We start from the raw sequence: 14,306 nt of genomic DNA on the forward strand, positions 1-14,306 counted from the left end.
CTTCCAAGGAACCTCGATGTAAAAAATGTGGGTTTAAGAATGAGTCAGCTTTGCTTCACTCAAATACCTATTTCTTGTCTTTCATAGTTCAATAGGTCTGTCTGTACCTCATTAATCACTTGGAAACTCTTGTTCAGCTAAAATTATACCTTTGATCATCTGACATTTTGAAAATCCCTGCTTTATTTTTGTCTGTGTTAATAGTATTATTTCATCCTTTCTCATGAGCGGATTTCAAAGCCCTCTTTCAAAAGAGGAGTGGTGTTATCCACAGCAGCTTGGTACCTGGGGGAGCTGGGTTTGTTCCAGGTAACAGAGAAAAGGAAACCATCTAGCTTTGGTGAGCTGTGGGTTCCTGAGCCCGCCGCTAATAGTGAGCACTTGATTCAGGAAGCCCACTCAGAGCACAGCTTCCATCCTGGTGGCATCCTACATACCTTTGAGGTAGCTGTGAGTATTACTGGGAGGGCTGGGAGAGGCTCAATGGGAAGAGAGGTCAGCGTTCACTGGGGGGGAGCTTGGCCTGCACCAGGCACTGCCCGAAGTGCACACATGCACAGGATATGGGGCAGAAAGCCTTGCTGTGACTAGAAGCACCTCTGAGTTTTGTGAGAAAAAGGCCTCCTTGCTGTCTCCATTTAGACAGGAGTTGGGCAGCTGCTGGGTGCGGCCTATAACTCCACACATGAATGGGCTCACGTCCTCCCTCACTGCAGGGCGTGTGCCCAGGGCAAGGCATGTGGGCTGCTGCCATCTTGGTGCTGTTCCTCAGCATCCTCTGAGCTCCAGACCTTTTGTATCTTGCTGTCACCAAGAGTCTCTTATGAGTTGCTTTTTACTTGCTGACCTTCACTTTTGCCGGTCCAGCACAGGGAGCCTCTGGAAAGCAAGATCTCAGGTTTATCTAAAGGACCTGCTTGATCTTACAGACTAGAAGGGTCACAGAGTGGGACCAAGGGAAACAAACTACTGTGTTGCACTGCATTGCTTCCAAATTAGCGTAGGTGCTTGATTGATGTTTAGCCCAGCAGATCACAGTGTGTATGCCACTCGTGTCACATCTGCGAGGTTGATATGTCACGCCAGCTCACCAGTGATGTCATTATGCTCAGTGGCACCCATGAGACTTTCCTAGACCTGATACTTGCATTTTGTCTTGCTCTTCCTTTTAAAAATGGGTAATAGGTGGACTAACTCGCTCCCTGAAGCAGTTTTTCATATCTGATATATTCAGTGACTTGTATTGAATAGTAAGAATTACACACTTTTTGAGGAAGGAAGATATCTTCTTAGTGCAGTAATGCCTTCCACAGCTATTCTCATTGTCTGCGTTGTTGCAGTTGCCTAAAGTTGTCAGCATCAGCAAAGTGCTGATGGCAATGCATTCCCCACAATGAATTATGAGGGTTATATGTGTGCTCGAGCATTTAAGAGTGCTGGTTTTTACTTTGTCTGTTTGTTGTATTGTGAGGGATGTTACGTATCCTCTTATATTTCTAATTTAGAGTGATCATAACAGCAGAGCTACTATATAAATATTATATATACTTTAATATTATATATATACTTTAATACTACTTCTCAAGGTCTGCCCTTAGATATTTTTAAGTTTTGTCTGCTATTTGTAGCCACATTTGAATGCTGGGTGGTAGCTTCATTACCGATGGCCTAAGAAAGATGGCAGTCTGCTGAGTAGTTGTCATTTAGCAAAAAAAGAGCCATCAGGAATATTTTACATGCAGGTTTTTCAACTCTTACTTTTGCGGCTACTACATCACTGATTTTTGCCTTTTAAAACATTATTTTTGTGCCAAAATCTAAATGTTGCTTTGAGATTTACCTTCCCGTTCCAGACCTGACTAATAACGTGTAGATCTACAAGCAGCTACTGTGGCATCTTTCTTTGCCTTCTGCTCTGTAATCCAATGCAACTATTCTTTATGTGGTTTCTAAATTATGACAGACCTTCCCTATACAATCTCTTTGCTTTCTTTTGCCTTGCCAGATATTTATACCATAAAAAGAAAATTCAGTCTCAGAGTTAGGGATTTTTGGAACAAAGAACATTCATTTTAAAAGATACTTTTAAAAGATGCTTCAAATGTGTTAATGCATACTGGAAAACAATTATCTTTTAAAAGATTTATTTAAAACAAAAACAAAAAAAACCACCACATTTTCAATGTTAATTAAAAAAAAAAGAATTGCCATCCTGAATTATGGTAATTAAGTCATTCAAAAATGCCTATATATAGACAATTTGGATACCTGAAAGAAAACAAAGCTAGATTATAGCACAATGCAATGCACTGGCTTTGCATCTTGTGCACAGAGTGTGTTCTGTGTCCTTTTTTTTTTTAATGGCAGAAGGTGTAGCTTTTACTGAGATTAAACTTCTAACAGTAGCTGTTGTTGTTAATAGATTGCTACATGTCTGAGCAAACAAAACCTATGCAGATCAACTGAGGAATAAAAAAATATTGTAATGACCACCTTCTCCTTGAATAAACAAAGATACTTTTCAAATGCACTTTGAGATAGCAAGTTGTTTCTCCTCTGCCCTCCATTGAGTCCAGTCGTTTCTTGATGCTGGTGAAAAACAAGCAACAAGCGTAGTACTTGTGAGTTAAGGCCACTGTTACATCTGAGCAGTGATTTCTAATTGCAGCAGATAAAACATACGTGTCCGACTGCCAGATCTCACATCTAGGACAGCTTCTACCATAGCATTCAGGAAATCTAAGAGGCAGAAATCAGAGATGAGGTTATTATCAAAGACTAGCTGACTTAAATGCTTGTGCATTTTCTGAGCTTTTTGAAGTTCCTGCTTTTGTCACTTTATTTTTGTCAGTTGCTGTGGAACACGTTACAGAGCTTCTTGGTCCCCAGTTGACTGTGTGTGGAACGATCCTGTAGACTCGGTGTGGTAAGTGATATGAAGTCCACACCACTTACAAATAACTCCAGGTAACTGCCAGTTCTTAAAGAGCATCTTCAGGTACTTCTTAAATTTTTCCCCCATGAAGAAATAGATGACTGGATTGAGGCAACAGTGAAAAAGCCCAAGGGTTTCAGTTATTTGAAATGCGTAGTCCAGGTTCTTACTTGTTTGACAGTTTCTAATGACTCCAGTAGTTTCCAGCAGTTGTAATAAAATTACAATATTGTAAGGGGTCCAGAAGAAGAAAAACACAATCATGACAGCGAAGATCATCCTCACGGCCTTATTCTTTTTCTCATTTCTACAGTGAAGTAAAGTTTTAATAATCATGGAGTAACAAAATGCCATAACTATAAAGGGGAGTAGGAGCCCAAGAATGTTGATTTCCAAAGTGTAAAAAAGTTTCCATGTTATGTAGTTGCTTGGATATCTCAGCTTGCAAGTAGTATAATTTTGCTCAACGAAAGATTCTCTAAATACAAGTTCTGGAACTGAGGCTAAAAGAGCTACCAGCCATACAATAAGACTGGCAATGAGGCCGTGGAAGGCAGTTCTTGCTTTCAAGGAAAACACTGCACGAACAATTGCCAGGTATCTGTCTATGCTCATAAGCATAATAAAAAATATCCCACTGTAGAACCCAACCAGATAGATCCACGAAATAATTTTACACCAGGAAGTTCCGAAAACCCATTGGTCTATCACGAAATAAGACCAGAACGGCAGGGATAAAACAAAGAGCAAATCTGAGATGGCGAGGTTTAACAGGTACACATCAGTCATGCTCTTCAGTCTCTTGTATTTAAAGAGGACCACAATGACCAGAGTGTTTCCTATTAGCCCAACCAGGAATACCAGGGTATACAGAACAGGGAGGAAAGAGGCTGCAAACCTCTTGACGGTTTCCTTACTGCAAGGTTGTGGAGCATCATTATAATTATCATAGAAGTCATAAAAGGTTGAGGTGTCAGCTTCAAGGGACTCCGTACTTGAAGAACTCATGTTTTTTTCCCCCAGTTCCTGAGAATGAAAGAATATAAAAAGGTCAGTCACTCTCTGCATGATGATTGTGTGGTTACTCAGCAAGCCTGAATCGTGTTGGGAAGTCTGCAACACTCGACTGACTTGCAGATTCTCAAACAGTATTTAAGTATCATGGGATTCTTATGCAACACTTGCAAAAGTACTGTCCTTAGCATGCATGTCCTTCCAAAACTGCAATCAGACATGTCAAGAACACTGAACGCCATTGAAGCTGCAAAGAAGAAAGCAAACAGGAACGAAAGATACAGACCATAGATATCAAATCGGAGAGAGATAAATTCTGTGTGGAGTAAAGTAAAAAGCAAAGCCACCGTTCATAGAAGTTTGAGATTCTACCCATCCTTCCAATCAGACAAACATTACTGAAGGCAGACAGAAATAAAATGCATCCTAATGAAATGATGCTCACTGGAAGGCGACATCAGTTCTCAGTAGGTGCTGTCTGTAGTAGCAAAGTGAATAACAGGAATTTGTCACTTTCATATGTATGTTCTTTTCTAATAGACTGAGAGTTTTAAGTGATGTTACTTTGAAGCTAGATCACATAATGGGCACAGTGCAAATATGTCATTGATGTGAGTTATCACATCGCAGCAAGCTTCATTTCTTAGCTCTACACATCAGAATTTTTGCAAGCCGGCATTATGTCCTTCCCTTTTGTCTTTATTTTATGAGTGGGAATCAGAGGAAAAGTGAGTATCATCTCTTTATTTGTCTTCGCACTGCATACTGTTGCTGATTAACAGCAAACATTGACTATCGTTAACCTGACCCCTTCCATGCGTAGTCACTGTTGTGACACCTTTCCAGTCTACAGCTCCGTTCTGTTGTGCACAAAGAATGTAATCTGAATTACAAATCACGGCTACAAAACTGGCCTAAAGATGCAACAACAGCAGCTAAACTACCTGACTCTAATACACCTTCAGAATGGCTACTCGAGTATTTTAAACTGAAAACATATGCATAATGCTCATACACATAATTCTAATTATGCAGGATTTCTGAAAATTGCTTTTAAAATTACGAAGCAGCAACAAAAGGTAGAAGTATTACAGTCATATACATTATAAGCAGGTATGACAGACTTCTGGCTTCTGCCATTACATTTTGTAAATATTACCTTTTCTCCTCTCTTTCTTTTCAAATGATGCAGAGGAGCTCCTCAGTTCTGGTGGAGCAGAATTGCTTGTTTCTGGCCAGGTATCTCTGCCAGCGAAGTGCTGCCTACGCTGTGATACCCAGCAGCTGCAAAAAGCAGATGTCAATAGGTAGCTGCGTCTGCTGGCGGAAACTCTGTATTTCCTTGCAGATCATATCACAAGTGCTTCTCTCCTCGATGCTCACGAGAGATAGTTCTTTAAATGCAGAACAGAAATAAAATGCATTTTATAGTGTGTAAAGCAATACAAAGTTTCCAGTGAGAGCCTAATTACTCAGTTGAAGCCACGTCATCTTACTCAATAATTATTACAAGCAGGTGCCACTGAGGAGCTCTTGTTCAGCAGAACTTTCGTTCTTTTTTACGGCTTGTAAAATGTACCTCAAACTCAGAAAAAGTAATGAAAGGATCATCTGTAGTGAGCAGTGAGGAGGCAGGCGCTCAGTGGTTGTGTGGGAGGTGTTTCTAGTAGGATAACCAGTTCTCGAAGTTATACCATGTAGCTGTAGAAGAACAGAGCTGTCTGGAATTAGTGTAGGGGAATCTCTTTTTGTTCATTGTTCTCTGGTCTTCCTAACGCCTGCTTTCTTTCTGCTAGGGAAAGAAACAAAGACATGCCAGTTCATGCCTTTTTGCTTGATGTCTCCGCAGCAGGTTTTATATACAGCAAAGCTACTGCTGATCTTACACAAATGGTCAAAATATCAAATGAGAAGTAGGGTGTGTATGCGGTGTGAGGGCAGGGGGAGCTGAGGTTTCCTATGGTTCTTATCACACCAGGAAGCCCAGCTATTGCAACTAATTTCTCTGTAAATTCCCCAGCTCTATTTTGGGGGATCCTGGGAAGGAGAAGAATGCACAGGACACGTGCTGGCTAAATAGGATGGTTCTCTGTCCCTCTGGCAGAGCAGCTGTGCTTGCAGCCTGCAAATGCTGCTCTCCTCTGTGTCCCACAAAAGGCCAGCTGAGCAAAAGTAAAAGCAATTACTCAACAGGGAAAACTGCTTGCTTGATAACAAGAGAAACTGGAGTCAGAGTTAGAAGCAGAAACAAGAAAGCAGCAGAAGTTGTCTGGGAAGGGAGAAAGACTCATAGATCCCAGCAGAGTTGATGTCTTCTGTGACACAGAATCACAGAATCATAGGGGTTGGAAGGGACCTCCAGAGATCATCGAGTCCAACCCCCCTGCCAAAGCAGGTTCCCTACACCAGGTCGCACAAGTAGGCATCCAGGCGGGTCTTGAATATCTCCAGAGAAGGAGACTCCACAACCTCCCTGGGCAGCCTGTCTTCTATGTATTATTCTGGATGTAGCTTTACATTCAGTTTTTCTATTTGCTGCCATCCTGTCTGCCTATGACATTGTTACTCTGCCCAATAACTTACATTTGGGTGAAGTGTTTCTTCCATACAAGCTTTACTGCTTTACTGTTCTCCAGAATAAAACACTCATACAGAAAGTAGCTGCTCAGTCATCTTTCATAAACTGCATCTGTGGAGTTTTAAATTTATCGCTGGGAGATCACCGGTGCAGGTTATTGCTCTGCAGATCATGTATGTCTTCTCTTCAGTGTGCTAACAGTCCTTTAAAGATGTGGCTATCAGATGAGCAGGCAACACTGTGGTACCAGTTTCATCAGCCCTGTTCTCAGAAAGTAGAGGCTGTTCCTCTTGCTCCCTGAAAGGGCCTCTTCTTTCATGTGTTGTTTCCCATGGTAACAGTGACACTAAGCCTCAGTTTTTCAGTGATATAAGCAACTGTTTTTAAGGAAAAAAAAAAAAAAAAAAAGCACATCTCCTTACTCTGTAGGTATTAACCTTCATTAGTTTTGGCTGCAGTGCTCTAGCCTCAATAAACCACCGAGCACCTGCATATCTACCTTGCCCTGTGGTTTTTTTCCATTCCAACAAACTGGTTGCTGCCTTTGAATTTCTTCAGTAGTGACGTTTCTGGATGTCCAGATGAAGCAGTGAATGGAACTGAATTTAATCTCCTTTCTACCCTCCTAGAGCCCATTTTGGTTAAGGGTTGATTTCCCATCACCTGTAACCTTCTGAGGACTGTCCAACTCTCGTTAGCACCCACGTCACACTTCAGATACGCTTTTATCTTTCATTCACATCAGCAGGGATCGAGTCTGCAGCCTTAAGATTGCAAGTTTAACATGGCACAGGCTTGAAGAAACAGCCTGTTGGACAAATTATCTTTTGCCCAGTCCTCCCTTAGAAAAAAAAAACCTTTAAAGTAGCGAATGCTTCCTGGCTGTCTGAATTTTTCATACCTCTGCTCACTCTCTCAGGTAAAGGCAGGAGAGGAGGTGGAATTGTCTGTCAATTCAGGAGGAGGGCAGCACAGGCTCCTTGTCAGAGTACGCTTCTGTGGCTGTGGGGAGGGCTGGCTGGACTACAGCATCTTGCGAAGCAGCAGCTGCAATGCCAGAGCCTGCTATATCAGTGCTTTTCATGTTATGTTAGCAGATGGCAAAGGCTGTTGGCGAGGAGACTTTGAGAAGGAGCGTGTCTGCAGGAAGAGGAATGCGTAGCTACAAGAAGAGCAGAGAAATTGTGGCTGCTTAGGGTGTATGAACTCCAGGAAAAGAAGCTAAAAAATAGCTGCCAGTTCATGACAACCAAAAGGATGAAAATGATCTCTGAGACACCTGTTAGTCTACTGATGAAAAGAATCCCGATGGGAACCTGAAAAGAAAACTGCAGAAAAGGTGGAGAAATTCATGAAATCTCTGATCAAGCGAGATGATGCAGAAAATGAATAAAAGGTATTGCCATTGAAGGGTCTGCCATGACTTGGAGAGCAAGAGACAGTGCATAGCAGGGGAACTCTGAGGTCCCAGGTGTCTTTTTTCTGCTCCTCCTCAGAGAACCTGGCAGGGACTGTCAGGAGACCACAAGGCTGGGAGGAAAGGGAGAAGGGATCTCTGTGAGGATGCTGCTGTCAAACCAACAGGTTGACAGGGGCAGGAGGAAAGAAAGAAGAGGTCTTACCTCTTTGCTAGATGGTATGAGGTCTGTGGTACCAGCCAAATAAACGATAGCAGCACTGAGAAGGGATCCAAACCTGATTAGTCTGGCTGGGAGGAACCAACCCTTTATATGAGCGTGCATTAAAGCCGACAGAACGGAACTTATTAAAAACTAAAAGCAGAACAACACGAGCCAAGAAGACCTTGCTTCTTGCCAAGAGATTTCAGCTCCACCCCCCCTTTTATGGAAAGCCTCATCTTTAACTTGCCAACTTGCAGGCTGCGTGCAGGTCTCACCAGAGGAAGGACTGGAGACATGTTTGTCTGATCCAAGAGCTAGATGCTGTCACTGAGAGGTGCTTACCTACACCAGCGATTCAGCATTGGACGCAGGCAATTCAGAAGCCTGCACTAGAGAAGTCCTTGTACAGAAGGGCCTTAGGAGAGAGGTAGGTGACAGTGACTAAAGATAAACTCAAGTTAAACCACTCTTTTGATCCAAACTACCAGAGCAACAGCCACACAGGCAGCGAGAGGCCCTTTTTAGCAGCCAGATATCTCCCTCACAAAGCCTATTCTCCCAGTCAGCTCTTGGATCACTCTCTTGCAGTTCAAGTGAATTGGAGTCACAGTTTGCTTATCTGTAGTGCCAAGCCTTTCTCGTTAGCAGAGTGCCTGTGTCATCTGCTTGCTGTGCAGGTATCTGCCTGCTCATTTTCTGTACAGTCCAACCTTAATGCGCCTGACTAAAGCTGAAGCAATCTGTTAAGTGAACTAGAAGTGGAAAGTGAATTTTTTTCATAGTTTTTGAAATAGCCACCATCTACACTGTTTTCCCAGGTAGTTCGTTCATAATGTACCTTGAACGGTTTGAATGCAAGAGTTCCTTTTAGCTAAGACAGCTGCTTGTGCTGGCATGCAAAAGATTTAGATCTTAAAGAGTCATGACTGTTTTCTGTGCTTACCAATCATAGAATCGTAGAATGGTTTGTGTTGGAAGGGACCTTCAAGATCATCTAGTTCCAACCCCTCAGCTATAGGCAGGGACACCTCCTGCTAGACCAGGCTGCTCAACAAGGTTAGGTTCCAATTCCCTACATCTTTTTTTCCTTTCACTGGTCTGGTCCTTTGCATTCTGCTGTTTGTATCCACTGTTTTTCTCAGCCAAATTTGTTCTCTTTTCCTGTCCTGTGCTAGCATAGCTGTTATATTCAGAACTCCTCATTAAAAAAAAAAAAAAAGAACTGAAACTTTAAACCTTAAGCATGACAAAACAGTCATTGTGTATACTGAATTTTTCTTAAAATAAAAATCACTGATGCAAAAAAACATGAGTTGTTTTCTTGTTAAAAGTGAAATGACACTACAAGGAGCTTTCTTTGTCTTGTTTAGTGATCTAGCAAATGTTCCCAAGCTCTTCCTACAGGAAGGAGACAAATTTATGCCATTTCCAAGTCTGAAGAGCAGTTGATACCCGAGATAATTTTTTTTGGTTTCTCAGCTGTCACCCAACCATCACCATGATGTCCTGGCTAAAAGGTGGTCTTTCCAAGGGAACAAAGGCCAAGGCAGCAGGGAATAGCAGAGGTCTCCTCAGGCCTCAGTTTGTCTGGTGCTTATTGTAATGAGTTTATATAAAATAAATAAATAAATAAAAACGATGTTGTTCTGGAATAAAGGCTTTGTTTTCTGTTTGCTTTATAGTAGTGCTTCCAAGTCTCAAATACTGTTGTCTTCAAAAGCTTGCCAAAAGACTACCGTAAAGATTTACACAACTGATCTCTTGACACAGAATGGCAGTTGTAACATTAATTAGGTTAGAAAAGGAAGTATTTACAGAGGATCAAGACTAAGCACCAAAACTTGCTTTTGTCAGTTGCTACAACTGTCACTTTTCTGTGTTTGTAAGATCCAGGCATTCTGACATCACAAGAGGAAAGCTGCTTCACTGGCAAGCTGTATCAAGAGATTATGCAATACTCATTTCACTTTTCATAGAAGTGGAAACCACTCAGGCTGCAGAAATAAAACTGATGGGAGCAAAAAAATGGTCAGGATGGCTGTTATCAGTTTTCACTTGAGTTTATCTTAAGTCTTCGTGATTTACAAGATATTCTGGTATGCTTTGTGGTTAATTTAACATCCACAAGCTTTCATTCGCTCGGTAACAACGTGCACATTAGAGAACTGGAAGAAATTGATGTTCCTTCCTGCAGCAAGGTTTCATAACTATTTTTGTTCTTACTTCTCTCAAATATATTTTTCCTGCTTTGTACTTGTTCATCAGTGACTCTGTAGTTTCTAGATTGTGGTGTCCGGCTAGATAATGAATGATTTTGAAGTACATGGAGTTTCACAGTGCCACCTTGGGGTGAATATGAAAAGACTGCATTGCCACTTGAGATGGGCAGAAGAAATGATGAAGCAAGCTCAGGGCAGAGAGTCCTAGAAGGCAAGCAAGAGTGATCACAAGGATAACAAGAGACTATGGCGACCGTGGAGAAGGCCTTCAGTCTTGTGTCAAAAAGATGCATGCCACTGCTTCCAGTTGCCTTGTTTGAATCTGTCTTGATCTGTAAACTCTGACTTGTATGTTGAGTATTGTCTTTGTTGTAGCTTGTATTTTGTCCTTCCCTTGCATTATGACATCCTGAAACCCAAGCTTCCATGAGGCTCTGGGGAGCAGGGGTCATCAGTAAGACCAAAAAGGAACTGAAAAAGAGACCAAGAGGTAGTGATCTTTAATGATTCAAATGAGGGCTCCCTTTGAAAGATTATCTGACTGCAATCTGAGGAAACCTGTTCCCTAACAAAGGACCCTGGGGAGAAAAGGGGCTGGAATAATGCAAAGACTCACTGGAAAGGAGCTCTGGAGCTGGTGGGTTGCACATCCCTGTCAAATTTTAGTTGGCTCTAATGCTGGCCTGCTACAAAACAGACAAATGCAGCCCTGAGCCTCCTCAGATGCCTTCCCTCTGCACCAAAGAAAATGTCTTGGTAAAGGTCCTTGGTCTATACTGGGAGGCCTACTGAGATGTCTCTAAGAAAGGCCTAAAAAGTAATTCCTGCATGCACTTACTTAATCTCCACCCTAGAATGTTTTTACACCATTAGAAATATTGCTTGAGACCCTTTCAGTAGAAAAGCTCTCAGTTTCCATCTTCTCTCACAACGGCATGGTGTAACTGAGTGTGCAAATCTTACCCAATAGGCATGCCTATGGAGGGGAAGAGAGGCTCACCCCATCTACTGGTCGTAGTAGTCACTGTTGTCCTCCCAGCATGTCTGTGATGGTATCTTCCCTAGAATTCCTTTTCTTAGGTCTTTTTAATACTAGTTTTTTACTTTCAGGTGGAACTTGAGTGGGTCTCATCATACATATCGTTATTGTGATTGGTATGACTGAAAATTGAAAAGCTGCTGAGTCAGTGTTTGTCAGCAGCTTATCAGTTCCAGCGTGCCACCAAGTTCCCATCCCTGCAGAGTTATCACAGATACTTGTGGTACTGTCAACTGACAACCCTGTGAAGACAGACTGCAGTAACATGGAAGACTGGGGAGTCTGCCCCCAAAGTGCCCCTGTGCAACACATACAAGGCTCTGGGGATGGAAAAAATGAGTGTGGGGGTAGCAGCCAAGATCCAGCAAAGGAGAACCACACTAAGCTGGTCCAGCTAAGCACCTGTAATGTTAGAACCAGTGCCATCAAAAAAAAGGTGGAGGATGGGAGTAATTGGGGACTACTTGCTGAGAGGCACTCAAGAACGTTTGACATACAGACAATCTCTCTAAGAGAGATTTGCTGCCTGCCAGGGGCAAAAATTCATGATATCACGAGAAACTACTGTCCCTGGTAAGGCAGGACTGCTATCCATTCCTGCTCTTTCAAGTCAGTTCCTATAAGGCTGCAATAAAGAGATTATGAAATATCAAGAGACTTTATGTCTCTTGGAAAGACAGTGACAGGATTGGGAGTGCAGGATAGAGGATGTTCTCCTCTATCCTGGTTGGAAACTGGATAGTATCAGTTGAGTGGATGGCTGCAAGGATAGTGTCACACTCAGGATTGATGAACAATGATCTTGGAGACATCCGTGAAAGAGTGGCCATATTGACATAAGATGACAGCAGACCAGGAAAGGCAAAAATGTTCTGGGAAGTAATCTACTTGGAATGATCAGTAGAACTTTAAACTAGATTTGATGGGGTAAGGGGATGTACTTCTGAGCCATAAGCTACAAGGGAGTTTGCATGTCATGTGCCACCTACCATGAGCCATGTGCCACGAGCCACAAGCACTCTCCTGTGAAGAAAGACTGAAGGAATTGGGCTTGTTCAGCCGGGAGAAGACTTGGGAGAACTCAGTGCAATCTTTCAGTGCTGGAAAGGAGCATATAAACAGGAAGAAGACTGACTTTTTACAGGGTCTGATAGTGATAGAACAAGGGGAATGGCTTTAAACTAAAAAAGAGGAGGTTTAGGTTGTATGTTAAGAATAATTTCTTTACTCAGAGGGCGGCGAGGCCCTGGCACAGCTGCCCAGAGAAGCTGTGGTGCCCCATCTCTGGAGGTTCTCAAGGCCAGGTTGGATGGGACCCTGGGCAGCCTGGTCTGGTGGGTGGCAGCCCTGCTCACAGCAGGAGTTGGAACTGAGGGGTCTTTCAGGTCCCTTCCAAACCAAACCATTCTGCAGTTCAATGATTCTGTGATCAGGGCTTCAAGCAATTATTATTTGTAATGAGCTGTACTGGTAAAGTCACTGGCAGAGCAAATTGCACATAGAAATAGCAGCTTGTCTCTGTCACTTGAGAGAACTGACTCATCATCAGAGGCATGGAGCCACCTACTGTTCTCTTTCATTGGCTTCATCATTATCCTCTAGCCCTGCCAATCATGGTCATCACAGACTTTTTCTTTGTGCTGCTAATTTTAATTTTTATGTACCATTTGTGGGCTTAATTAAATTACTTTCTTTATTATTATTGTTTAATTTTATTAGGGGGGCACTCAGCTTCTCTCAGTTGCCCAGATATCTCAGCAAGCAGATCTGTAGTCCTAATGCTTGGTAGCCTAACTGTTGAGCTGCAGCTGAATATGAAGCAGTGACAAATGCATATAACATATCAGAGACTTCCAGTCTGGGTGGGATGTGAAGAAGACTGTTCTAATTACAGGTGAGGATGGCAATATCTCCTGTGTAATGGAAGAATCTTTGTATGCCCAGAGTCTTTGCTTGCACTCTCCATCCCGTTGCGTTCAGTGGCATAACATTAGTGTGCTGCTTCCTGCTGATCAAATGGTCACTGGTGGAAATATAGTAAATGCACACCTCAAACCATTCTTCACTAGTGAAAAAAAAGTTTCTGTGGGAAGCTACTTTGCAATATTTTGCGTATTTGTGTATTGAGTATTAATGCAACAAACAAATTTATACAGGAGCTCTTGGTGGGTATTTTTTGTAGGGCTGAAAAACAATGTGTTAATTCTAAGTCTGCAACACCCAGATCTTGAGGCTTGGGTGTGAATATGTGTGAGTCAGAATAGTAGCCAAGTAAATTAGCAGCTAATTAATACAGCAGCAGCAGAATTATTACCATGTTCTGCAGAAGTTGTATGTATGTGACAGGGAACATCTTTTAGTTTCAACTACTAGATTTGAATTTGAATAATTATTCTGGAAGTCACAGTTTTTTTCCAGAAAAAAAAAAAAATTAAAAAGCGGGTGTTCTGTGAATTTAATCAGCTGGGGTGCAAAACAGTAAATCTTTGAGCAGGGTATGCATTTAATACAGAAAGTACTTCATGCACTACTAAAATGTGGCTACTTTGGAAGTGGTATGTAAACGGCCTTTGGCAAAGCATGGCACAGTACTGGGCAGTGACTGCAGAAATGCTATAGCAGCTAGGAGTGAAAGCAAAGGTGAGCAGAAACAGTGTGGTTCCTACAAGTCAATTTTGACAAGAATGCAGCTGATAACTGAGTTTTTCTTTGGAAAACTCTCCCATGGTTTTCAGGGATGACAGAACTTGGGACTTACATAAATGGGACTTGTCCTGTCTTTGGCAACAGTGTCCTGCTAGGACAACAGTTTTGTGTAACCTGCAGGAGCTCAGTGAGGCATCTTGCAAAGGTGATAAAGACAAAATGGAAATAATAGAGCGTAATCCACAGCCACTGC

The 14,306-nt window shown here is 42.2% G+C and overlaps 1 protein-coding gene across 4 annotated transcripts; it reads right to left on the minus strand.

Annotated features, from left to right (window-relative positions):
• Window positions 1-2,852: 2,852 nt before the first annotated feature.
• On the minus strand, window positions 2,853-11,485 carry CCR4 (C-C motif chemokine receptor 4). Of its 4 annotated transcripts, none has more exons than XM_090142395.1 (3): window positions 11,332-11,485; window positions 5,109-5,343; window positions 2,853-3,961 (listed from the first exon to the last, which is right to left on the minus strand). In XM_090142395.1, the coding sequence occupies exon 3, from the start codon at window positions 3,941-3,943 to the stop codon at window positions 2,867-2,869; it is 1,077 nt and encodes a 358-aa protein (XP_089998521.1). In that variant the 5' UTR covers window positions 3,944-3,961; window positions 5,109-5,343; window positions 11,332-11,485; the 3' UTR covers window positions 2,853-2,866. The 4 variants fall into 4 exon arrangements, with proteins under 4 accessions (XP_089998521.1, XP_089998523.1, XP_031446245.1 ...); XM_090142397.1 differs by lacking the exon at window positions 11,332-11,485 and adding an exon at window positions 8,150-8,475 and having other exon boundaries at window positions 5,109-5,233; XM_031590385.2 differs by lacking the exon at window positions 11,332-11,485 and adding an exon at window positions 8,150-8,475.
• Window positions 11,486-14,306: the final 2,821 nt, after the last annotated feature.

The sequence above is a fragment of the Phasianus colchicus genome, chromosome 6 (genome assembly GCF_987193195.1).
Source record: "Phasianus colchicus chromosome 6, bPhaCol1.hap1.1, whole genome shotgun sequence".
Taxonomy (NCBI): Eukaryota; Metazoa; Chordata; class Aves; order Galliformes; family Phasianidae; genus Phasianus; species Phasianus colchicus.

Excerpts from the sequence above, each read along its gene's own strand:
- CCR4 (XM_090142395.1), bottom strand. The coding sequence starts at position 3,943 with ATGAGTTCTTCAAGTACGGAGTCCCTTGAAGCTGACACCTCAACCTTT.